Here is a 27,198-nt window from a genome sequence, read left to right as displayed (position 1 = left end):
TTAAATATTACAAGAATCAGAAAATAGTTTGTGTTAGCATAGGCATTTTAAATATACTTATTATTCTCTTGAGATGGTTGAGATTAGATTGCCAAAAATGACGTTTTCATCTAGTTGGTGTTCTCAGGAAAATCCCTGTGAACCTCATCTGCTGCTTTTCAGGTACCTCGCAGCTCCACTGATTTTCAAACCATAAATAAGGTCCAAAGTGAAATGTAGAGAACCACGGAGGCAAAATGGAATGGAAGTGGAGCCGAGTATATGAATTTCAGTGATTTGAGGAGGTTTGATATGAAGAGGTAGCGTATTTGGCTAGTTTCTAACCACAAGCAGGATGCAGAAGTTTTGGATCGAGGCCAATTCACACCTCAAAGGAGGGAGTGCTGCAGAGTCGGTCCTGCAGCTTGCTTCCCATCAGTTTGCTGAAACCCAAAATGCAACCAGCTCTGATGGGGAACCCTTCTCAACAAAGCCCCTTAGCAGCTGGGGTCAGTGTTTGCACACCTGTGTTCCCAGCTCTCAGACATCCTTCTGAGCTGGAACAAGCACCATGGGCTCACCCTTCAAACCCGAACAGATGAATGGCTTAGTTTTTAGGGTTTGGCTCTAAAAAGGCCTTGCGATTTTATCCTTCTAGAAACTTCCCTGCTTAACCTCAGGCTCGGGAGCCCTCCTGCTCCAGCCAGGGCTCCTCACCCACCGCAGCCGAGGCGTGCGAGCCTCCGCAGGAGGAGGCGGCTGCGTTTTCTCCCCCTGCACACAAAACCGCACAACCACACGCCCCCCCCCCGGTGCAGCCGGCTGTTAGCACGCCCTGGCAGGGGCTGCAGCCCCCCGGCACGGCGCTGACCCCCCGGCTTTCCGCCCCTCGGGCCCGAAGGCACGGGCGCCGTCGCCCTCCCGCTTTATTTTTAGCTGGCGGCGCGGCGGGGCGGCGGGGCGGCCGGGGGAGGACCGGGGAGGACCGGGGGAGGGAGGGAGGACGGACGGAGGACGGAGGGAGGGAGGAAGGACCGAGCCCCGAGCCCCGAGCCCCGAGCCTCGGCGGCGACCCGAGCGCGGGCGAGCAGCGCCGCCGGGGGGCGGGGGGGGTGGCTCGGAGGGAGGGGAAGCCGCGGGGCTGCGGGCACCCCAAAAAATAAAAGCCATCCTCCCGACGTCCATCCACGGCCCGCTGCGGGGCGGCGAGCCGGGGGCCCGCAGATGGCCAGCCCCGGGCTGGAGCTGGCGGCAGAGGGTCAGCCCCAGCCCGAGCCGGCCTTCGGCGAGGCGCAGAAGTGGATCGAGGTAAGGAGCGGGCGGGATGCGGGTGCTGCTTCCTCCTCCTCCTCCTCCTCCTCCTCCTCCTCCTCCTCCTCCTCCTCCTCCGGGCTGGCCCCTGCCCGAGCTCAATCCCTTAATCGCATTTCCCCTCCCCGGCCCTAAGCGGGAGCAGGGAGGCAGGTGCGGGGAGGCCGCGACCCCCAGGGGGGCTCCCTTGGGCGGGGGGGGGCAGGCTGCGAGGGACCCCCGGCACACTGCGGGGAGATGGCGCTCCCGCAGCCTCCAGCCCCGCAACCTTCAGCCTCCAGCCCCGCAGCCCCCGCCGGGGGAGGCCGCGCAGGTACCGCGGGCGCGCATCCGGGCGGCCGGGGGCGCGCATCGGGGTGCCCCCATCCCCGCGCCCCCATCGCCCCGGGCCGTGCCCATCCCGCGGGGCCGCCTCGCCGCTCGGCTGCGGTGTAAAACGTGGAAAACAGCCGGGTTGGGGGGCGAAACGAAAGGGTTAAATATTTTGGCGTGGGGCAGTAGAGGCGCTGGAAATAGCCCGTGGTCCGGTTGCGGGTCGGGAACACGCGTGAGTGGTGTCAGCCGAGATGGCAGGGGAATAGCTGCCGGCAGCTGCAGGCTTTGCGTTTAATCTGCAGCTTTCCGTAAGCCGCAGGAGATGCCGGGTTCCTGGCGTGGTTAGGCAAATTCGCCTGGAAATCGCTGCAACTTCACGATAGCCTAAACCCCGGGGAACACTGCAGACAGTTCGGTCCCAGATTCTGGAGCCTGTCGGGAATAAGGGTTCACCCCACACCAGCCGAAAAGGTAATGCTGTGTCAGGCTTGGGGGAATTTGCACTGACACAGTTGGCTGGCTGCTGCAGGACCGGAGGCAGAAAAGCAGTGAGGACCGGGGAGAGACGGGGTTTTGTGCCGATGGAAGGTGGGTGTGCAGCCTGGAAGAGGAAAAGGGGAGCGCAAGTGAACGCCAGTTGTCTTGGGAAGACGAACCCATAGCTATACATCCCGCTTTGTAGCAGCAGACCCGGAGGGAGGCACATGACCCTGCCATACATGCGGTACACGAAATACCTTGTGACCACGAGCGCTGCTGGCTGCTGACAGAGCCAGGAACTCAATGGCAGAGCAGTCCTCTGTAGGTAACAAGGCTGCCAGCAATTACCCCGGGCATGATAATAATTAAGGGAGTGTAAGCCTTCCTGTCTCAGAGCAGAAACTTGTGGGTCAGGCGGAAACGTCCCTCCTGGGCAGTTTGCTCTGCCGTTGGCCATGACGGGAGGTCTTACGCCCATCCTTGTGTGATGCAGGGCCTGATAAGCAGCGCAGGAGGGCTCTCAACGCCTCATGCACTTGATGCAGGTCCAAGGGACCCGCAAGCATATAAAGGAAGCCATATATGGCTTCTTGCGCTTCCTCTGTCGCTGTTTTTAATCTTTCTGGGTGTGTGGAAGGTAGGGGTGAGATGTGCGAGGTGGGACTGTTACTCTTGGCACCTTCCTCCCACTGGGGAGTGTGGCCGGAGTCAGGGGCACTGCTGTGGCTGCGGGGCTGGGGGGGAGTGTCTGCCTCTACAGCAGTGCCCGCAGTGGGTGCCTCCTGCTATGGGAAGGGAGGAAGGAGCTACTGTGAAGTGAATGTGGTTTAATTTGCCTCAAGACTGATATTTCCTCCTAATCACAGCCCGGTGTAAGCTCTGGGGCATGAGGGTTATTACCTCTTACAAAAATGTGGTCAGCATTCTCCAATGACTTGGACTGAGCAATTATGCCAGAACTTGACATATTAGTCCAAAGGTTACTGAAAAGCGACAGCAGTCTTAACATCCAAGATTTTATTTGTTTATTACGGGTATCAAAATTCAGTGTGCTAACCTATTGATCTGGGCAAAAAACCAGAAACGAGGGTCATGCCATGTCTGGCCCCTGGGTCCATCTGCTCCAGGCGGCTCTATGGTCGTCCTCACCAATGCATTTGTTGGCCTAGAGGTGTTAGCAAACGTCCGGTGTGTTGCGGCTTCCAACTCAGCTCTGTATGTTTAAATGAAGTGAAATCAAAGGAAAATAAATAAACAGTAGCTGTTGTAAGCAAGGCTGCTGAACCTGTGTCGTACAGAGAAGACAGACTTAGTGGGGGCGTCAGCGGTGGGAGACAGCTTAAAACCTGTCTTAGACTGTGAAACTGAGCTACACAAGGAAATGGGGGCAGAAATGGGCAGATCTGAAACTCTGAGCTGGCTGTGCATTTTTATTTCTACAGAATAAGTTGTGTGGCTGGCGGGCTGGATTCTCATCTGGTTTAAATAGTCGTATGAGCGCTGTCACCATTGTGCAGCGCTGACAGGAATCCGCCCTGTGGTCGGCACCGCATTTCTCCTCTGGTGGGGCTGGGAAGGGCGGCTGCCCTCTTTCGCAGATGGAGAGCCAAGACACAAAGTGGTGAATGTCTAAATCTTCAAGGACTGAGGTCTGCCCTTCCTCCAGGCCTTTATTTACTCCTGGGGCGTGTGATGTTTCACCAGAACACGTCTCCGGGGTGCCAGGAGTTTTCTTTTCCCTCCGTCAGAGTTACTTCACAGAATAGGGCAGCCCAAGTTGCGCTGAAGTTTGAGTGGTTCCTCGTAACAATCCTTTTGCTTTTGTGTCTCCGTGGAGCTCTGAGCCAGAAGTGCCAAGGTGAATACCTGAGCAGGCCAAGGGGCCCGAACTCTGATTTCAAGTGGTGTAGACTTGACGTGAGCTGCGTGTTGCACAAGATGGCATTTGGGGACTCTGTGGACTTTCCGCTTTGATCGTGAGATACTTTTGGTAGGAGGTTGGAGTTCAGCCTTAATCACATATTTAGTTCTGCATAAATATCAACACACTCCTCTGTGTTAGAGTAAACCGGTTCTATTATTTTAATTTAGCTTGGCATGCACTACTTAAGTAAGAATTGCCCTCTTAATGATAAAATGAACCATATAAGTAGCACTCAGAAGACTTAAAATAAAGGCACCTGATGAAAACCCTGTGAGACAGCTATATCGGCCTGCATTATTAAAGGTGCAGTATCTCATTTCAATTAGTGCATCTCAGTTTCACTGAAAGAATATATCAGCCTTGTAAAGTGTAGTGGCTTACTAAAGCGAATCAACAAATCTAATTTAATCTACTGGCCTGTAATTTTAAAATGTCAAGGTTCCCAGTATGTGTGCTTTAAACTAGAATAACTGATGGCTGAAAGAACATCTGTATAAACAGAGTTATTATTGCTGCACAGACTCATAAGAGTAATACAGTAATAAAGTCGCGTTTAATACTGGTGCAACTCCGCAGGGTATTGTTATCTCATCATTTGCACCTCCTATCCTTGCCTCATTAATATGCCTCTTATCTCATTGTTGAGACTTGGTTCAATTAGGGATGGCTTTTCCATAGACTTGTATTCCTTAGTAACCTTTGCCAGGTGATAAGAATGCTTCCTTTCTAGTTGTTATGGTAATAATAAACAGGGCATGTTTTCTGTCCCCTGTAGTCAGCATTTGACTCTTGCCATTCCCTCTAGATGTGTATGGGCTATAAATGCAGCAACTTACAAGTCTGTCACTTTCTCATATATGTATTCCCCTACAGAGTGCTCTTGTTAAGGAGAAATTCCCCAGCCAGACGGGTTTGTTGATTGTGAATTTTTCTCTTTACAGCCGTTAGATTTCTGTATTGAAGGCAGCAGTTTTAACTTGGTAACAGTGGCCTTGCTTCTAGAAGTGGGGCCAGGTGTGTTATTTAGTGCTTCTGGATGTGTCAGATCATACAGCAAAACAGGCATGTTATTTCTACACACCGTATCTGTGAAATGATGCGAGGGGTATAAAAACAGCGATTCAGGCAAGTAAACTTCATGTTACTGTCTTTCATCAGGAGTCTGGAAACAACATTTCTTTAGGGCATCTCTCCCTCCTGTGCTGGAGAAGTTCTAGAGAGCTGAGGCTTATGTCTCCATTGCAAAAATGGGACTTATATGGAGATGGAAGTAGTTCATTGACAAAATATTTTCTGTGTGGTGAAGGGACTGGATTGGATAATCTGCTGGAGGGGTCTGGAACTTGAGTAATTTACAAGCTGGTTTATATGGCCTTGGAAACATTGGTATGACACTGAGTGTAGTGCCCTGACTTTGGGGAACATCAGAGATATAAGCTCTTTTTATTAAAAGTATTGGTTAAGCACACTGATTGGCTGTGTCTATGAGTAACCTACATCCTGCAAGAGGGTTGCAGGTTGCTACTGCAGTAGTGTTTCCCAAATATGCATAGACATCTAGTCTGCCTTTGCTTTCAAGAAAATTTAAGGTTCTTGAACAGGGACTCTACTCCTAGAATGGTGGTGCTCTAGCCAGACTGGGACCTTCAGCTGCCACTGCAGTCTCACAGTTACTTGGCCAGGAATAGATGAAATCCAACAGACACTTCCTACAGCGAGCAGTTCCAGAGAAGCCAGTCTGACTGCCTGTGAAAGTATCTGAGTACAACCATTCAAGTGTGGAACAGTGCATGCACTAAGCTTTAGGTTTGCATGGTTTTATTAATCAGATGTTGTAGGATGTAGATGTTGGTGAGTTAGCTTCCAAACAGTGTCCGCAGTGCAAATTTCTCTCTCTCCTGCTGGAATAGTGTCTTACGTACTTACATAATATATTGGGAATGAACTTATAAAAGTGAGCAAGTTTAGTTATCTAGACCAACTCTGCCTGACCTGTTAGTCTATTCCAGTAGTATTTTGGGGCTATAGCTTTGTATGATGAAGGCATTTGCCCAGCTGATGAGGGCCTCCAGCAGGCAGGAGGGGTGCTGTGTCCATCCCAAAAACCACTGGGGGACTATAACAGAGAGATTCTCAGTTACCTCAGTGGGCTTTGAACAAGGGCCTTGTGCTTTGGAAGAGAGTTCGGCCGACAGTTTTGACAGTGCCCTAACTTTCCAGCTGATCCATCTGTACTAATCACAAGTCTCTCATCTTGGTGGGAGAGATGAGGATGTTCCTCAGACTAGAAGGAGTCTATGCAAATAGTTTGGACAAGCTGCCTGATTTGTGGACAGCTGAAGTTAGACTAGATGAGTATTTCCCACAACGTGGGAACTATAAAGAGTCAAAAGGTGGCTGACTTCTGGTCCTAGATGGATGTGAATTCAGAATAATTTTACTGTGGTTATTGTGACTGGACTTGGAGAGGAATTCTTCTCTTCTTTCTTTACATCTCCAGGGCAGCATTTAGTGGCTGCAGATGGGGTTGATGGGATGCTCTTCGTTCTGGCTGAATTAGTCATTCAGTGGAATGAAAAATAAATTGTTCTAAAGGGGTGGAAGAACCTGCCCAAACTCTCTGACCTATCAGACTATCATCTTATAGAAATTTTTTCTTCTCCCAGTTGCCTGGCAGCTGACCTTGTGTCCTGTGTACGTGGACCCAATTCCCTTGTCATGAGATCCATTTAAGCCATGTTACAAGTAGTGCTTAGCACAAGAGTGGGAGTAGTGGGAACAACAATGCTATTGATAAAGGGATAATGTCAAGGAAATGCAGGATTGAGTTATTAATTGTCTTAAAACTGAATTAATTTCTCCTTTCATTGCTAAAATTTTAAAATAGGTAAAAGATCTGCCCTTAAGACCAGAGTCTGGAATGCCATTATGCGACTGGTGGTAAAGACCTGTTGAACGCAGCTATTCAACCTCATTGCATTTGTTCTGCTAGTGTTAACTACATTTTTGGAAAAAAATATAAAGGAAAATGTTTATCCTCTAGAAAGGAAGGTGGAATCTTTCTAAATATGGAGAATTAACTAGATGATCAATGTGGTAGACTCATTTTCTAGCCTCTAAAATGTGTTGGCCAATCTTGGAAGTGTTACTTTGCCACAGGTTATAAAAACGATATTATCTTTGGTTTGGAAAAGCTACCAGTCTAGGAGCTCTTCATCCACAGATGAACACTTTCGTGTATTGGTTCTCTGTAAGTATCCCAACAAGAACAGCTGGGGAAGAATGTCACAAAGAAAGCATGATTTATGGGAGTGAAAGTGCCATTTGAAAGGGCAGTTGATGCAGCTGCATAGGGGGAAGGTGTGAGCATTTTGGCATGCAGGCTCTGAAGATCTAACTTTCCATCCCTCCAACACGTCATTTAAGAAAGAAACTACTCTGTTCCCTTGCCTCACTTGGTCTCCTCGGTTGTGATGATTACAACAGTGCTACTATGGTACCAGTAACATACCATCAAAATTAATCGCTGAAACTTCTTGCAGCTATGCTAAGAACCGTATCAGGTGAAAGGGCTGCAGCATATGTCCTAGGGACAGACTTGTAAGAATGTGATGAACTAGAACACACCCCAGCTGAAACTGGAAAAAAACCCTACCCATTACTGCCTCTTATTTATTAAACAGAAATGTACTTGCTGTACCTGGGACAGGCTGACCACCCCCTTGCTGCAGCACAGGGTGGGGAGTGACCGCCTGGGGGCAGCTCTGCTGGAGAGGGCCTGGTAGGGGGGACCAGCTGACAAGGCAGCAGTGTCCTGGCAGCAGAAAGGGCAGCTGGTCATGGTTTTTCTGGAGTCAGTGGGTTAATGGAGGTGGTATTTGCTTCTGCTTGGCACTTGGTAGACCACACGTGCAATACTGCGTGCAGTTTTGGGTCCCACAGTACAGGAAGACATCGATAAACTGAAGTAAGAGCCCCCCAAGCTGGCTGGGGCTGGAGCACTTGTCCTGGGAGCTGGGCTGGAGAAGAGGTGGATTTGGGGGGACCTGGCAGCACCCCCTGTATGCATGGACAGGTTACTGGGGGGACAGAGGCAGGGCCTTCACAGGGGCCTGGGCCAGGAGCCTGCAATACTTGTCATAAACTAAAACGGGGAAGGTTCTGACTTAGCGTGAGGAAAAGTTTCTTCACCACAGGGGAAGTTGAGCATTGGTGCAGGCTGCCCAGAGAGGCTGGGAAACCACCATCCTCGTGTGGGTTCGTGCCCAACTGAAGGAAGTTCAGAACAGCCTGGCCTGGCCTACAGCTGCCCTTGCTTGGAGCAGGACGTCGGACTTGGGGCCCCCCAAGGTCCCTACCAGCCTGAATTTTTCTGTGAATCTGTGGCTTCTTGAAAGTGGGTGAATAAATATCACTTCATTTTATTTTTAATCCTACTTTATTGGTTGTTTATATAATTGTCACGTTTAAGCATCGATTCACATAGACAAGATCCTTCTCCATACTAAGGCAAAACTCCTTTGGCTTTCGACAGGCATTTTCAGGGTACGCTACTGAGTTTCCCTCGTGGAAACTCCTCAAGGCAGCATAAAATGTGTTTGGCTTCCAATCTAACTACTTCTACTAATCCTGTTTTATTTTGGAAAACTGAAAATACGATCGATTGCCTTTGCTTGGTGAGATTCTTTTTGTTATTTAATTCGTTTTACACTGCTATTATTGACCAATAAGGAATTTAAATTATTGCCCTTGCTTTTCAAGTCTTCAGATAATGTGCAAGTTTAATACTTGAGAATTCAGTTGTTGAATCCTTAAGTGGTTCTTTGTTCATGGTATTAGCTGGTTATAATAATCCTCTATCTTTATAGTCAATCTGCTCAGTTCTAGTATAACTCACTCAAAACTGTTAGCTAGTTTCTTTTGATTATATGTACATATATATAATGATTACTGCTAGTAATCCTTGCCACAGAATGGCTCACTTAATGATGGAGTTATTAATAGAGCTTGTTCCTGATGTTAAAGTTGATTTAAAATAGTCTAGGGACTTCTTGGTCGGTGGGGAAAGCAGAGAATTCTCTTCATCTGGCTGTTTGAAGAGAAGCCTTGTTCTGCTCTTTGGAGATCTCATGCCTGGTGTCAAAGACAGTTTGATTTTGAAATCAACTTTGACAAGCTAAGATTTTGAAAAATAATATTGCCGTGGCTTTTTGGCGCTAGCATTGTTGTCAGTGATTCATGGAGCACTTCACAGGCTAAGGAGCAGAATGGTGGAGAGAGAGAAAGCAATTCTTTAATTCACCTTTCTACAGCTGAATGCGTAAGGTAAAAGGGAAATGATCTCCATTAATCTCTCCTTCACTGACATTTCTCCATGATCCTGGTTCATGCTGGAAACAGGACTGGGATTCTTCCATTATGTGATCCGTAGTGAGTTTCAGGAGCAAGACAAAAGGAAAAATTCTCCGTGATGTCTCTTCCAGCCTCTAAGATGTCCCCCACTTCATCCCAGCCCTGTGGTTGTTTACAAGCTATACGGAAAGTGGCTGTATATACTTAGTGTGCTGAGAAAAAAGAAAAAAAAAAGTCTTCATCCTGAGACTAAATATCTTCCGGTTGTTTTCTTTCCTGTAGACATTGGTAGATTTTTAGTTCAGTATTACAATCATGAGCACTGAAGTCTCTGGCTGGATTAAAGTACCATTTAAAAAATAAATTAGGCTGTTATCTGCCTTCAGTTCCTCAGACCATACTTTGCTTTGATTCAGGTTTTTCTCCCCAACAGTGAGGGGCTGAAATCTGTAAAAGGTAATACACAACAGCTCCTCAAAACTTATTTTAGTTCTGATACATCCAACAAAAGTGCAAATCAATGCCTTTGACTTCAGGAATTGATAATGCTTGATAGCGCTGCAACATCAGAAGTCCCTTACACAGGATGGGACTGTTGGAAGGAGATATTGTGAACTGAAGATGAAGAGAAGTGTACCTTTCAGTGCTGGAACTTCCCATTTCCAGAAGTGGCAGAGTTGAAGGAAAAAAGCCCCAAACAGCCTTTCCATTTGTATTTCAACAACAGGCCACAGACAAATACAAGTAATTGTAACCTTTACTCTGACTTGAGAAGCAGTCTTTCTTTTGCGTAAGAGGAGGCTGATGCCCATAAATAACTGATTTCAAGTGGGAGCAGAATGTTTGCATGGCTACAGAGGACACCGGACTGAGATTAAAATCTCTTCTTGGTGCTTTGCAAGCAGTGTTTTCTGTGTACGCACAGAGCTACATTATGTCCTTGTAGTCCCAGCAGGTTGTGGCTCTGGCAGAAGGGTTGCTACAACATCCTAAAACAAAGACAATAGGTATGGATATGGGGGTTATATTTTCTTTCTCTTTCTCTCTCTTTCTCTCTCTTTCTCTCTCTTTCTCTCTCTTTCTCTCTCTTTCTCTCTCTTTCTCTCTCTTTCTCTCTCTTTCTCTCTCTTTCTCTCTTCTTTCTCTCTCTTTCTCTCTTTCTTTCTCTTTCTTTCTCTCTTTCTCTCTTTCTTTCTTCCTCCCTTTCTCTTTCTTTCTCTCTTTCTCCCCTTCTCTCTCTTTTATTTAAAAAAAAAGATAGCAAATATATAAATATTTTTCTTTTTATTGTTTTCCTGACTCTGATGAGTTGGTTTTTAAAGTTGTGGTTTGGAAAAAAAGGAAGTGCTTATTTGGGAGCATGCATGTGCAGTGTGTGTCTTCTGCCAGTGTTTGGATCAATTAAAGATAGCCAAGAAAATAAACTGTTTTCCAGAAAAATGGCACTAACAAGAAAAAGGAAATTTCAGGATCAGTGAGTCAGAAAGGTGACTCTCTCCTGAGTTGAAAGAAATGGTACAAAAGTGTAGCCTAACATCCTACCCCTCCCAAAACCAATTCTTATTTTGACAAGGGGGCCTTCAGTTTTGGAAAAACATGAAAAAAGTCATAAATCAACAAAGTTCAAGTGACTCAAATTATCTTTTATTAGAAACAGCTTGCCTTTTCTAAAGAGAAGCAAAAATACCCTCAAAACATTTTAATTACGACCATGCAGATCTTCGATCTTGCCGGGGCCTGATTTTCTCCTTCTTTCAGCTCAGTGCCGCCCTGCCCGCGTTGCTGCTCTGCCAAGTGTGCTGGACTGATGGCCGCTTGTGTGGAGAGCGAGGACGTTGCCTGCTGGAGGTACGGGCTGTAGGGAATGCCACGCTTCTCCCCTGGAACAGCCCAGGCACACGGCCCCTTCTGAAACTGGAGGTGGCGGCTGTTGCATCGCGGTTCCTGGCATCCAGCGCGCCTTGGATTGGCACAGCACAGCTGAGGGGTTAGAAATTCCCTGCGAGAAGGCGAGTGTAAAGGGAGATGGGTGTTAAAAATAAAGCTGGTGAAGCTTCGCCTCCCTCGCTTATCTTTCAATGATTATTTCTCCCGGGGAGCAGTAAGCAGTCATATTTGCAGAGGCTCACTTGGTATGGGTGCTCTTTCAAGATGAGCATCGAATGGAATTTATTGCAGGCGCCCTTATGAGGGATGTGCTGCACTGGGTGTTAGAGGCACCTCGGACTATCCCAAACAAAAAGATTTTTCATTTAAAAATACACCTCAGTAATAAATGCTTTAGTACTTCATTTCTTTCCATCACGTTGCTTCTCGTGAGTAACTTCACGGGAGAAAGAAAACAAAACTGTTGTAGGTAGCTGTGGGGTAACTTGATGAAAATGCACAGGGTTAGCTCTGAGAGGACATTCCAGTCACATTTAGTAGAAAACTCGTCTACCAGTGCTGTGGGATTTTAAACATTAGTTTCCATTCATTGTAGTTTGCTAGTGTCTCTGAAGTAGTAATGCTGTATAATAGTTTTAATTCTTTCTTTTGCATTTTTGGATTTCAACCAAGACTCCTGATTGCATGTTCTGCTTATGGGCAGGTCTGGTATTGTGGTTCCCCTCACCCCCCCTTCCATATTTGTTAGTTTTTCAGTGCCGTACTTAATCCTACAATGCCATACTGGCTTTTCTTTTTCATTTTAGAGTTGTGTGGAGAAAACTTGCTTTTCAGCTTCCCACATGAAGGGCCTTGAAATCAATAGATCAAAGCCAGAGCAGACTACTTGGAAGCGGCGCGGTCTCAAACTGTGCTGAATGCTTTTGTATTCTGCCTTTTTCCTGTCCCTTGGTATCTCCCGAGAGAAGGGAGGACGCAAGGGGGATGGATGTCTGTGCAGGGGAAGGGGAGTACCCTGTTGCTGTGTGCTGAGGGTACAGGACTACGTACAGCACACTAGGAGGAGCTGAATTCCAGAAGTAGCAGTGGGGGCAGCCTTTGTGCAGGGTGGGGAGCTCTGGTATGAAACATCGACGTGGCACGTTCCCATGGCTTGAGCTGGGCTCCAGTGCTACTAGGAAATAGGTGGTGGTGGGAAAGGGGCTGGTGGGGAATGGGGTGCTGGTGATACCTATGGGCAGTGAGCATTTCCAGTACGTCCTTAGGGCAGGGAGCTTCAAACAGAAGTGAAGCTTCGGGGTGGGAAATGGGTAGATGTCAGTACTTGCTGAGAAAGGGCCCGAGCTATAAGAAACTACTCAGTGAAGAGAATGAAAAGTTTGAGGTTTTCTTTTAGGATTCCGAGGGAAGAGGTGGATATCTGAAACACCAGATGGAATGGAGTGAATGAGCAAAACATAAGCTTCTATTTTTGCATTTGGTGAGGAGGAAGGGGCCCTCAGATTTAGCTACAACTGCATACAAGGCGTAAGTGGTTGGTAAAGCAAACATGACAGTGATTGTAAAGTTGAGGTGCCTGTGCCTGGCAGAAACATGTTAGTACTCAGTGTTTGCTTTGATTATGAAGAAAATCTTTCTTCAATGAAAAGTATGTTACAAAAATGACTCTTCAATGTAGAAAGCTTTTGGTAAGGGGAGGTCACTCCAGCTGTGTATACTCATGTCCTCTCTTTTCTGCAAGTGCATCGTAACAGTTTTCCTTAGGATGCAGCCTGGCAATTTCCCCACACACAACTGCATTTGTGGATCTGAAAATTTTTTGTAAAAAACCACACTCGAAGCAGTGTTTGTTGCCCTGTGCAAATGTCCTGCTCCTCAGAACTATGATTTCTTCCTACCAGAAGTCTGATGAGGCTGAGGGAAAGAGCATATTTGGGAATTTCTGGAGTGGGTAAGTATAGCTTTTGCTCCCAGTGCAGTGGCAGAGTATTTGGGCTAGCACAACTGAGAGAATTAAGACTTTGTTCTTGCTAATAAAGCAGAACGCCTTCTCCTTGCTCATCAAAGCCCATCTGACTTCAGATCTGACTTTTGGAAGGCTGGGGCGCTCTGGGCCATTTTACTTGCTGTTTGCGTGGGCAAGGTTGGGGGATTTTGTTTTCCATAGATGACTGCCAAGTAATCCATCAGTTAATACGGAGCAGATGAGGTGGCAAAAGGTGCTCACTTGATGCATCTTTGTCACATGGATGCTGCCAGCTGTCAGCATGCTTTGTGCCCTAAGTGTTTTAGGTGTCTTTATGTGGGGAAAATGACTATTGCAAGCTCACTCAAATAATTTCTGTGTAGTTGATCGTCCGTCCTCCTTGTGTCTTCTGGTGCATGGATCTTCAAGGCTTTTCTTCTTCTTCCTGGGTTTCTGCATGGGCCCTTCTTTTTTGTGTTACTGGAAGGACTGATAAAGCTGCACTGCCACTTGAAGCACTATCATAGGGACCAGAGTATGTTTCTTAGGTGAGACTTCTGGTATCTCTTATTTCCCATACTGTCTGTTGGCTCTTTACCGAGTGGGTAAGGTCTTGGCTCAGAGCAGCTGCAATGCCTTGAGTGTCTGATGGATGCATTTGAAATTATCTCTGTCCTGTTTCACTGTTTGGACAAAGCCAGTCCAGATCTGATGCAGAGCAAAAAAATAAGAAGTTTAGTTGAGTAAAGGGAAGGAGTGGAATTCGGATAAAGAGCATCAAGAGAAGGCAACCTGTAACAGATAGGCCCTTCAGGGAATATAAACTAGATCAGGCAATTGCGATCCAGTGTAAATATATATATTTTCCCGTAAACACACTTTGGGGAGCCCTGGTTGGAGTCAGAACTCCAGCCCTGCTGCAGGGGAGGTGCAGGTTGTTTTACTGGAAGTATGAGCTAGCAATTCTACTTTCGGTAAGGTGCTCACAGAGTCTAATATAGCTTCTCTGGTACGTAGTTTCTGTGAAGTTGTTTCTTTTCTTAACAGTTCTTCCGTGCCAGCACGTAGTATCCCTTTCCACTTCAGTGGAAAGCGAGAAGCATTGAGCACAGATATGTACTGACTCGCCACATCTTCTTTTTGAAAGAGACTTGGACAACTCTCAAATTTGTTCCAGAGTTACACTGCTGCTTCTGAAGAGAACAGTTGCTTGTTTCGTTTGTTGGTTCTGCTTTCCTCCTTCATACTCCCATTTTTAAGGTAGAAGATAGCGGTGGCAGATGTTGGTTAAACAGTGGTGTTAGTTCCTGCTCTTTGTTTGGAGGCTGGGCTGAATGTATTGCTTTCCAACCCTAAGCAGTTGTTTGTCTATTCAGCTTGAGCAGCATAGCATCCTGACAGCTGTTTTGCTGACATTACTCCCAGTTAGTAATTCACTTGGATTAAGGGCTTTCTGCTGCCAGAACTCTACCGGGAGCGTGCTGTCACTTGGCAGACCCATTAAACCAGTAATTCTGGGCTGCTTAAAAAATTTAACTTGTCCTGCATCCTTCGTATTTGGAGTTCTAGCTTCTTTGCCCTCTGGGCAAAGAGTAAAGGCTTACCATCAATACTCTCTTTTTTTCCACCTCTTCCCTTCCCCACAGTATTTTGAAGCCAAAACTTTAAAAGCCAGACTTTGTTCAGCTTTGCTTGTTCTTGGGGCATGCAGATACTGCCTGTATGCTTGGGGCTCTGTGTACAGCCCTTCCCCAAACACTCAGTGAAGTCTGTAAGCAACAAGAAGGTCTCCCTCAGTGTGTGTTTGCGGTGTTCACTCCCTGAAGATGATTGCTGTAGTTTCCAAATTTAGGCACGTAGGTAGCACAGTCCTGGGAAGAGAGTTATTGTAATGGTGGCGCCGGTGCCTTCTCTCTGATGGTGCTGATGCTGCAGGTCGTGTCTCCCCAGCCTTCTCTCTTGGAGAGGTGGCACCAGCAGTTCTTGTCAGCACAGCCGGACCTCGAGGAGAGTACTTGGTGTTTTGGGGACCCTTGGTATTTGAACGGCCATTCTTCTTGCTTTTCTGCTGCTTAGCAGTCACCTGGAAGCTACTTGTATGCCGTGGTTTGGGAGCTCCAGTTTTGAGCTCCTTCTGTGATTAAAATCAAGAATTGGTAGTTTAGTTGGACCTGGCACGGGTCCAGGCTGGATCAAGAGGCTTTGTTTCTTTATGCTTGTTGTTTCATTGCTGATAAGCAGGTAAAAAGAAGAACTCGGTGCTCCCCCAACATCTGCTTCTTTTCTAATGCATTTCTCACCGGCTTTGGATCTCTCGCATGATGAAGAGAATGCTAAGAAGACGTATCGGTCGCTGATGATCTGCGTCTGACTTCAGCTCTAGTGACACCTATTCACACGTTGTGTCTATAATACCCTGTGCAATTCTAGAAAGGATTGTGATAACACCTTTAATTTTTATCATACGAATATGCTTTCCCTGGGCTCATCAATTTGTCCCGATTTATCCTGCTGCCTGAGTGCACAGGATGAATTTCATGTGCTTCTGGTGAGCAATTCTCTCGTGGGCTAAACCATAGGTGTGAAAGGAGAAAAACAAAGGTGGTTTTCATTATTAGAAAGAACAACAGCATGAATAGAAGGGCAAAAGAACTGATGGCCCTTTCAACAGGAGATAAGTTTCTAAATACTCTGTTCAGCTGATGTATGTTGTATTTTTAGACTTAAATGACTTTGGTTTAAGACACTGCTAATATAAAATATCAGCCCATGTTATATTTGGAAAATACGTGGAAAAGTAGGTGTGTGTTCATGAATATGATCTGACACAACAGAATTCATTCTCTAGAAGGAAAGAATAATGTTAAATCCTATTTAAAATAATAATTCCTGCTACCATGTCTGTAACAGAAGGTACATCTTCTTGAAACTGAAGACTATAACTGACCTGCTCACTTAGATTTCACGAGCGGAAATATTTACTAGGTAAGTTCAGAGAATTGGATGGAACATGGCTTTCTGGGCCTTTATCTTTTGCAATTAAAGTTAAAAACTACCAGCATTGCCCCACAGACCCAAAAGTAGTCTGCAACATCCTATTTTTATACATTTAAATGGGAGGTGTCCCTTGTAACAACCATTCATTTTCTCTTGCTATCCAAATATTTCTAGCCTTGCGATGCTTGGCTGGATCGTACAGAAGATGCACATCCCCTTAGGGGTGCTGGCCAGGCCTGCGCTCTGCTGAGGACGCATCTCCTGCTGCCGTGTGAGCCATTCTCTGGGACTGCCAGGTAGAGTGGGTGAGCTCTAGCACCGCTGGCAGGTGCTGTCCGGGTCGATCCTGCTTCTGGAGCAAGCAATAATTCAGGCAGGGACTGGGTGCAGGGATAGGTAGGAGTTGGTGCTTCTTGCACTGGGATTGTGCTTGTTTGGGAGGAATTACATCTGGTTACCTTTATAAAGTTATTTTTTATTTTTATTTTTTCCTTTGAAGAGTTGACTCCTCATAAGTCTGGTAAATATTTTTAGGGAATTCTTCAGAAGGGGCAGCCAAAAGGTGCAGAGGAAGTCTTTGACAGCATGAGCTGGAGACCAGCACCTCCCTCTCCCCTTCCCCTCCTCAGGACGTCGCAGAGAGCCGTGAGGTCGCCTCTCAGCCTCCTGGTGCAACACCCAGGATTTACCTGTGTTGGGTTTGTGTGCTGAAGCCTACGGAGATTCCCAGCATCACCTGGAGTTTGACAGCCTTGGCAGTGGTCCAGGCTGGAGAAAGAGATTCTAGCTTGAGATGACTTCTTTAATTATGTAGTCCTTGATGGAGTGATTTCACAAGTGTGTGGCTTGAAAGACCATGTTTTGTGCGTTTCCATTGTTGGTAATGGGGTCTCATTTCCCTATTGAGTCCAGACACTCACTAGCTTTGTCCTCTAGCCTGCAGATTCTGTGGTGGTTTTTGTAAATTGAGAGAGCGATTCCTGGTTTCTTGGTGGTGGTGGTCATTGTTACGGCAAGGTTACACCCTTAAACTTTTATAGGAGATGTCTGTTTTAGAAATTTGGCATGTTTTTAAGAGTAACTTGGCCTTGCCCAGTTTGTTGTTTTTTGTTGAGGCTTTAAGTTGGGTTAACAGAAACAAATTCTATAACACAAAACATAAACAACCACTTGGTACAGGAAAATAAATGACTTGCATTTCTTAGGTACATTGATTTTATTATTATTATTATTTTTAATCTATTACAGTGACCTGTATTACCGTATGGATCAGTCGGTATAATAGTTGAAGAAGGTTCAGTGTATTCATCTTAGAACACACAACTTTCTACACCAACAGAGCTTTCACGTGTACAGTACCAGAAAATCCAGCTTGATGCCCTCATGAACAGCAGAGTGTTTAAGAAGACAAGTGAATACTAATGCAAATGATAGTTTCCTTGGACTTACATTTTTTTTTCTTCTTATTTTTCATTTGAGCATACACTTTGACTGTTCAGTCTTTTGGCAGTTTATCTCCTGTCCTGTATTTGCAGCTTTTGTGAGACTAAATTGCACACAGAAACTTAAAAAACAGAAAATTACCAAGATTACAACGTGCTGTATTCCTGCTGGGGAAATAGGTGGGATTTTATTTCACTCATGCAATACCCAGCATCTTAGAACCTGCTTTCACTGAAGACTGCTAAACACCAGTGAAGTAAGAGCTATTTGAATAATTACATGTGTAAGTTTCTGTCTTCAGTCTTGGAGAATGTGATGAAATCTGCAGGGTCAAGCCTGCTAAAAGAATAGAATAGTGTTGTCTCTGCAAGCTATTCTCTGCAATTCTCCTTCGTGGGCATGCATATTAAATACATGGTCACTGCTATGTTTCTTCTGAGTATCTCTTTAGTGCGCAGAATGAATAGTGCTGCTCTTAATGAGCAGCTATTCAGTGTTTCACTTTCTCCTCACTGTTCAACATGCAGTCCTATGCCATGTTTACTATGTGCTATTCAAACCGAATCCCGAGGACAGAATCACTGGCTTTCTCAGCCTCACATGGTGCTCATCACTACAGTATCTTTGCAAAAAAATTCCTTGCAAACATGAATCATGAATTTCATGTCGTCGCTGCTAGTACTGGGACTGTGGTTCGGGGAAAATAGACTCAAGACTGCATGCTAATTTGAGACTCCAGACCTTGCATTCTTTGCAGTGTACTTAGCATTCAGTAGCATTATAGAGGCGCAGCTATGGCTCTCCTCCATGCGCTGGGATGCCAGGCACTCACGGTAAATGAGCAACGTGTGACTAGCAATGAGCTATCAAAACCTCGGTATAAAGGACTTGATTAGAAACACAACTGAGTGCTGTGGCACAAGCCAGGGTGGTAGTCAAATCTCAGAGCAAGACATGTAATTACCTGAAATACAAAATCATCTCTCCAGCTCCCTGCTATTCCTTCCTACTTGTGCTACCTACATACGCATTATACAAGCAAGGAAATGTCATTTTCCTTGCTTGAACTGTTTCTCTCTGAGGCTTTCAATCTGTCTCCCGTGATGTGACGCTAAGTGACCTAATGAATTTTTCTTGCTTTAGTATCAGCTCTTTGCTCTTGGACGCTCTCAGGCAGTTTCCTTGTCTCCTGTTTTCTCAGTGCCATCATTCCCATACCTCACCGGACTGTGTTCTTTAAAGCTGGCCCTGGCCTAAATGAGAGAGCAGTGTGGTTGCTGTGGGGTCACAAGATTTGTGTGCCACCCTTACTGGTTCTAATGGAAGGAAGCAGAGCTGAAATGCCCTTAGTTAGATAGTTAGATTTTTATTATTATTTTTTATTCTTCCAAGATGGAATCCTAGTGATTAATTTCCCTTACTCATAGGTTATAAGCTGCTGTAATTATTTGTACTCTTTTGATGAGCATTGTAGACCTTCTGTCTTCACCTTCCTGTATAAAGCACATCGAAGACATTGTTCAGCATGAATTTTCTGACTTACTGTAGACAATTCAACTGGAATAAACCATTTGTCATGTTTATGATCACTTTCCGGAAACAAGAAGTCATGATGAATTAGGAGTCCATACATTAGGAATTTTGAAATGACCATTATTAATAGAGAGGTCTGGGACAGACTAGTCAGTAACATCTGTGCTGTTGTGTGGAATTGTCTATTCCTTGGTATGCAGGTTGTCTGAAATCTTTGGCTGAAATTCAGAATGTGGGGGTTAATAGATCAAAACTTCTCTGTCATAAAGGCCGTAGAAGTTTACTCTGTCTATTTGTCTTGGTAGTGGATCTGCTTGATATCAGCCGGCTATTCTAAATCTGCTTTATCTCAATAACATCTTCACTAACTTCTGTAGTTACGAATAAAAAGTCAAACTGAAATGTTTCATTTGATACCCAGTATTCTCAGGGTTGTGCTTTTTTTCCTTTGAAATCTATAATGTCTTGTGGCAGATTTGAAGCAGGGATCTATTTTTAGTTTAAAAATCTACAAATTTCACTTGCCTTTTTTGAACCAACTACAAGGTATAAAGACTGCATAAGGCTGTTAGGTACATTGAACAAGAACAGATACATGTTGTTTTTGTAGTGGTGGAAGAAGAAATTTCAGAAATTCTCCATAATACAGTATTCATAATAAGTTTGACTAGCAACCACAGTAAACTTCATCCTGGTAATCAACAAATCAGTTCAGTATCATGGAAGGAGTATGAGTTAGAGTCCAAGTGGCATTTCTGGTGTGACCCACAATACAACAGTGTTTTGAACTTAAAGTATGCTTAAAGTTCACAGGTAGTGGGCATTCAACAAAATAAAGGATTCTTAAAAGTATATTGTCTGGAACCTGGGTTCAATCTAGATCAGTATACTTGTCTTTTCTTCTTTTTTTTTTTTTTTGTTCCTGTAGTTCTTCTTTGGACATGTACGAGTCTTGTCACAACACAGACCAGTCAGTGCAGTTGTAAGGACAATATTGTCTTGACATACAACCTTTCGGTTACAAAATATATTGAGTATTATCAATGCAAACTGTCGATAAGCTCAGGTCCTACCAGCCGGTGATTCTGTTCCATCATGATACTGGGATGTCTAAAGAGAAGGAATGCACTAAGGGTGTACCCAAACCCACACACAAACCATAGATTTAAAATTATGTTATCTTGCACTGCAGCTAATTTTTGGAATGCTCTGGGGACAGCAAAGTGGTAGTATCCAATTCAGGTCAAAGGTATATTTCTTAAAGAATCAGTCTTGCCTTGATTACTCTTCAGGTTCTACAACATTTTGGCTATGTAGAAAGTACGTGGTGACCCTCTGAAAGTTATGATAAAAGCTTGCTTTTTTATCTGCTTTTGTACTATGACTGTAACATGAGCTTATCTCAAATAAAGGCTTCAGGGAATTGGGAAAGCTATATATTTAAGTTAAGTTTTAGGATTCCATCGTAAGACCATTTTTGTAAGGTATGTGTTGATAAGAAAGGAAATCTTACCTGTCTGGCTTTGAAGCACAAAGGTCTACATCGTACTAGTATCTTCTGGTGTGTTGGCATGAAATCATCTCTCAGAACAATAGCTGCACTATGACAGTGGGCAGAAGTAGAGGATAGGATCCCAAATGGGGGCACAAGTAAGCAGAATAAAAGTTTTGGCTGGAACCCTGGGAAAATGCTTGCAGCTAGTGTCTCTTGTGGAAATGAGGAGAAACTTGAGATTTTAGCACAAGGTAGCTTTGTGCAGGTTTCTGTTGATGGCAAGGAGAATGTGGAAAGTTGCATGGCAGACACTTGATAACCAGGCACCAAGAAAAATACCTTTTTATATTAAATCCTGTAGTTGCTTTCTGAAAAACTGAGAATATACCCTTTTTCCATGAAGTAGCTGACCTTGAAGTAAGGAGAGAGCTGACAAAATTAAGCTAACCAAAAGAGGACTAAGTAAAAGATTTTTGAAGCTGGAGTGTGCCTACTGCACTAACTTGATCCAGACTTTATTTCATGCTGACTTTCGGAAAAGCCCCAAATACAGTAAAGAACGTAGCTATATCCTGCTGGCAAGAGTGTGATCATCACAAATGGGTCTTGTTTCTTTCTCACTCCTTCATATATGTGAGCACCATCGGCTTTCCATCTCCGAAAATCAGACTTTTTGTTCTCTAAAGAGTGGACGAAAGCTGCTGGCTAACTCTGCGCGTGATTTCTTGAGCAATATTGCAGAAAGCGTTGGAGAAGACAGGCGCAATTTTTTGGTCTGTATATAGTTAACCTCAACCCTCAGATTTAAGGGTATGGACAGTAGGGTAGGATATGTTTTTGCAGGCTCATTAGTAACCTTTTAACAGTGATTTCTCTGACCAGGATCTCATATAGTTTACCTGAAAATGTTACGACTCTTTTAAGTCCTGTTGTAGTTTTTGTTTAATTTGATACTGGAACAACATCAAGAATTAAGAATAAAAAAAAACCTTTATTGATATCTTCTACTGTGTGACCATTCAGTTCACTGACCATTCAGTTCATTACATGTTATTGAGGGTCCAATTTCTAACTACAAATATAAATGGGGAGGAAATAACCAAGCAGACAAATATATGTAAAGAAAAGATTTGCAAAAGTAACTCTTCCAACAGTCAAAAATTTTAATAAAAATTGATTCAAGATTTTGTCACATCTTATCACTTCTTAGAGTTTGATTGTTTTACTTCCAATACTTAAATGTGGAAAATAAAAGAATCTAAACTTAGAATTTTTCTTATTTGGTTTTCTCAAAAGCAGATTATTGGCTCACTTGAGCTAAATATCTGAATTTTATATAAACTAGTTTTTTGGTGTATTGATTTTTTCTGACTGGGGTAAGATGGTGTCAAAGCTTAAACTTGTTCTGAAAATTGAGTTACTGTGGAGATTTTTGTGACTGTCAGAATGAAGAGCACCATCTTTATTTCAGGGGAAAATGAATTGCAACATAACAATGTTATGACATACTCAGTTAAAGTTCCTTTTACAAATTCACATGCATTTATGAGTCAAAGCAGTATGACACACATAGTCTGAAGCAGGATTTCAATTGCCAGGCCTCTAATGGCTTTTAGTCCATCTGGCCGTATAAACAATGTTGAATATGTGGGTATAGGACACCTATTCTTTTCATCTCACCCCCTTTGGTTCAGTTAAGGGATCAAAGTTCAAAGACTGAATATGGTGGCCAGCTTCATACAGTTGGAGGCAGCTGATGGTGCCCGCTCTAGTCTGGGCCTTAACTTTAGACAAAACACCACACATCCATAGCATGGATTTCGCTATGAGGTGAAGCTGGTTGAGCAGTGTCCTTTTCCATCATACCTGGCTGACATGCCAGGAAATAGCTTGTTTGTGGATTCTTCTTTAATCCAGTAATTCTTCACTGGGTGGTGCTTCACGTGAAGGAGAGCGCAAATAGCTGGATCGCACAAATCTGATATTGCCCTGTCTGGAGTGTTTTTTAACCTTCAAAACAACTGCATTTCCCCACTCACTGCTTCTGTTCTTGATTCAAGTCTTTCTCTTGTACATCCTCTGCTAAAAGTGAGCCCCTCAAAACTGTGCTCAGCTATTGATGTGGGCATCTGCCAGGCCACTGGCCTAACTTTTGGTGTTCAAAGGTTTCCCAAGTGCTGTTTTTAGACAGTGCCATTGAGAGTTGCTTCAATAAGGCTAAGGGCCTGCTATTTGCAACTCTTCCAGCCAAGCCATTGAGGCCCAGTGACAGTATTTTTCCCCTTATTTTTCTCCTACCATTATTTTCATGCTGGTGGTTTTTGGCCTTGAAGCTGACAGTGTTATGAAGCAGGTTCCTCTGGGAGATAATTCTTCCTGGTGTGAGAGTCATCCCCCTTCCTCTCTTTTCCTCATCTCTTGCTCTGTAGATTTTAGCTTATATTAGAGAGAAACAAGACAGTGCACAACAAAGTATTTGATAAATACTTTATAACTATTATCTGATGATATATATGTATATATACAATCCTAACAGCTTATCAGTGTAAAACACTTGTAAATAACAACTTATACAACTTATTCAGCTGACCACATGCAAAATGCAGGAGCTGCGGCCTGACCTCATGCTGTGGCAGCTACCTCTGACATTCAGCTCTGTGCTGTTCTCCATTGAGTGTGGAGGTGATGGTGAGGACTGAGGCACTTCAGACCATCCTTCGCCTTCTTTGTTTGGGATTCCAGGAGCTCTGGTGAGGCCAAGCCAGTCCTCCTTCAACATTCAGGTGCAATGTCTGCCTCTAGCTGGGTTGCTGTGTGGGTAAATGAGTATCGTCTCCAGATGGACCTAGGAACGAGCTTTTTGAACTTGGAGGCCTGAACTGAGGCAAAATGTAGTTAGCCATCTCTAGTGCGTGTGCTACTCTGAAAATGTTCTGTTATAGATGGTGATGCGTGAATGCCTTCAGTGAAGCACCTTGCCTGTCAGCTTTGTGTACTGCAGTCTATTTGTCATGGAAGACAATGTGCCAGCCTGTTAACGGGCTCATCCAGCTGTAACACTGATGGCAGTGAACTTGGAAAACTCAAAAAGGGGAAGGCTGTTTCAAGAGCACAGCTTGTCTGATGCTTGTGGCCATCTTTAAGCATGCCATTCCTTTTTAAAACATACACTGAAACCGAATATCTCCAATGTGGCCAGCTGTTCCTGGAATTCCTTCTCCCTCCTGCTCCCCTCAGACATCACTGTCTGGGGACATCCTGATGCCCTCCCTCCTCTTCTTGCCAAGAAGGTTTGCTGGCCTAAAGGCTACTTCTAACTTGGTGTCAGCCACTCTTCCTGACCATAAGACTTGAATGGTTTCCAATCAGTTTTTTAAATGCCAAGCAGACCCCACGCTGCCTGCAGACAGGATGCCATGGAGATAAGCCTGCTGTCTCTGGTGTACTTTTTGAGCCCAACTGGACCCACTCTAGTGTTGGGTTGACCCACTCACATGCTGAGAAGGCCATTATCAGGGAGAAAGTCTTAACTGGAAACCTAATAGATTAAAATGTGCCAGAATGTAGAATTAATGTTATTTTTTACAGCAACTAATATATAGTATTGATTGTTACCCCTGCCATAACTCAATCCAGTAAGGAGGGAATATGCTGGACACAATTATTGACCAGGCCTCTAGCTTATACCATTTCTTTGAGCCCATTGCACCCATGAATAAATTTATATTTTCAAAGTGTCTTTGTGTTCAAGTTAAGCCAAAAATGTGGTCCTGCGCCACCTTTGGTCCACTTTGTTGCTGTCTTGGTGTTGCTACTATATTCTCCTGCATCTCCTTCCCTCTCCTCCCTTCCTGCCCGGATCATGGGGAAATCCTGTGTGCCTGGAGCCAGCAGGTGGCTGCATATGGCTGGAGCCGAAAGGCTGCCCACGACTCTGCATATGTGCTGCTAGTTTTTATTTGGAGGAGGCTACTGTCTGGTAGGAAATGTGTAGAAGGACAGGAATGCAGTGAAAAAAGTAGCCTAAAATCCACAGCTTAAATAACCCAGTGCTTTGTCTTCTTGTGGTTCCAGCTCAATGCCTGGGTTTCCAATGGTAGTGGAGTCAAGCTTCCCTGTGAATAATGTTTACAGATGTTTTGCACTATTTTCAGAGAGTATTACTTCAGTTCTGGACAGGCCCTAACACTGCTGTGCATAGGTGAGGGGCTGACAAGATGTCTTCCTGCTCCCATGGCCCATGCCTCCTCTTGTCTGTTCAGCCCGCCCTCCTCTACAGGGTCCTCCCCACTTCCTCCTCCTCCTCCACGCTTCTCATGCCAAATCATCTTCCTTTTGGGCCTGGCCAAGTACCCCTCTTCCCCTGGCCATGAGGAGGAAGTCTGTCCCCAGGTCGAGGCCTGTGGAGGTGGCTACGTGGCATGAGTCCCCAAGGCACCTCCTGGGGAGTCACAGCAGCCTCATGGTGCTGAGGGCTGCAGGGAGAGGCCAGGCTTGGCCTCAGGCAACCATGGTGGGCCCTGAGGTGATCTCTGCTCTGCATGGGGTGGTGGGTGGCCCCCAGCACCCACACTGCCATCCCCTGCATTGCCCCAGCCGGGACACTCATGTGGAACAGGAGGGGTGCTTTGTCAACAGTAGGAGATGCTGAGTCCACTTCATTATCTTTTATTTCCCATGTGCCCTTTTTTATTGTTGGTCTCCTGAAAAATGGTGTTCTATTGCTATTTTTGGAGCTGCAGCGGACGCCTGGTTAAAGGCGGTGTGGCTCCTCGGTACCACAGCTCAGTGTGTCCCACAGCCGTCCGAAATCCAGAGGCTGACCTCCAGCTGCGGCTGAGGAACGGAGCTCAAGTGCAGGAGTTCCCGTCCACTCATATGGCCAGCAAAAAATCCCACACTTTTTCTGTTTAGTTCAAAGATGAGAACAAATTAGCTGGCTGGGGAAGCAAACAGACAAACAAGTAAAAGGACTGCAGGAGTATGATTAATATACACAGATTTTAAAATGCAGTTTGAAAACTACTGCTGTGTCTTCTCAAATTTATTCTTTCACGGAAACTAAAGACATCTCCATCCTTTTCTTCTGAACATGAGTCATTTAGAGGCAATATATATTCAGAGAATAAAATTTTGAAATGAAGTGAGCTCCTGTCATGGCCTCAGCAGATGCCAGACAGATGCTCTGCCTGGTCAGGGTGCTTAGGAATTCTTGGGTTTGCCCCTCCTATCCTCCCCCCTCCACTTCTTTTTCTTTCTTTCTTCTCTTTTTTTCTTTTTTTTTTTTTTTTTTTTTTTACCATTTCTAGAAGCTGTGTTTGTGTGTGGCTTTTTCCTTTTTTTTCTTTTCTTTTAATTTTTTTCCCCCTTTAAGGGGCAGTTATGAAACTCTGAAACTCCGAGTGTCTGGGTGTTCTTATTTTCCTACTTGCAGTTGATGTGTGTGGCTTATTTTCATCACCAAGTGGGAAAGCGGAGGGATAGGTTGAGTCTGCTACAGTAGTCTGCCTAAGTTAATTTCAGAACAGGTTTGTCTTTTGAATTTATCTGGTTAAAATAAAAGTATCTCAGATTTCTTTTGATTGCCTGTTGCTTGCTGGCACACGCGTGTATGTATATATATATATATATATAAAAATATATAAACGTGTGTGTATGTGTGCGTGTGTGTGTATATACGTATATATATGTGTATATATATATGTATATGTATGTATATATATATATATTCATTAAGCTATCTGGGCAGTCCCTGGGAGGGCAGCTGAGGTAGTCATGCCTTGTGCCAAGCCCAAGCCCAGCACTGTGCTTTTGTTGTGATGTTGCTTTCAGCTGTTGGGCTGAACTGTCTCAATTACCTGTGGAATTAATTTGGTAGCAAAGGCCTTCAATTTTTTTTTTTCTTTTCCCCTGGACATTGTCAAAATAGTTCATGTCTGGAACTTCTGACTGTATCGTTTTTTTTCTGTCCTCTAACTGTAAGGATTTGCAACAGGTCCAAATGGCTTCTTCCTTTTGGACAAATTTAGGAACTGCTATCGTGTTGCTTGTAGCTTGTGGCATGCAGTAACTGGTAGAACCAGGAACAAATGTCTGTGCAATGATACATTTGATACCATTTGATCTATGGAATGCCATACTCCACCCTCACCCCCCAGTTTATTTCTCCATTTCCCAACCCCCTCACTCTTGCGGAGCTGCCTGATAGTTTGAAATTCTGACAGCTTTTAAGAGTGACAAAATCCAAATGTTCCAAAAGATGGAGAAAACGTTCTATTTGTAGAACATGACGCTAAAGCCTTTATTACAAAAAGCCAAGTCCTTCACAAATTCAAAATACTCAGGTTATAAATCAGGCTTTTGCAGTGAAGTAGAGTTTTTAGTGGGCATGCACGTTGAGTCTGTGATGCGAAAAACCACCATGGAACTGCAGTTACTTAAACCTTACTGCACTGGGCTGTCTTGCTTTCCTGTGGGGCACTGGTAGCTTTCATGGCTAAGTAACTTCTTCCTCTG

General features: G+C 44.7%; 1 protein-coding gene across 2 annotated transcripts in view; it reads left to right on the top strand.

Annotated features, from left to right (window-relative positions):
* The first annotated feature begins 1,003 nt into the window (after positions 1–1,003).
* LIMCH1 (LIM and calponin homology domains 1) overlaps positions 1,004–27,198 on the top strand; it is a 174,522-nt gene continuing 148,327 nt past the window's right edge. The window contains exon 1 of one of the 2 annotated variants that reach the window (XM_040554967.1): positions 1,004–1,287. In XM_040554967.1, coding sequence (XP_040410901.1) covers positions 1,204–1,287 — 84 coding nt within the window. In that variant the 5' untranslated portion in view covers positions 1,004–1,203. The remainder of the gene's footprint in view (positions 1,288–27,198) is intronic. The other variant, XM_040554966.1, reaches the window with a different exon arrangement.

The sequence above is a fragment of the Cygnus olor genome, chromosome 4, assembly GCF_009769625.2.
Source record: "Cygnus olor isolate bCygOlo1 chromosome 4, bCygOlo1.pri.v2, whole genome shotgun sequence".
Taxonomy (NCBI): domain Eukaryota; kingdom Metazoa; phylum Chordata; class Aves; order Anseriformes; family Anatidae; genus Cygnus; species Cygnus olor.
The sequence above is the reverse complement of the archived record's forward strand: the minus strand, read 5'-3'. Positions and strand labels throughout refer to the sequence as shown.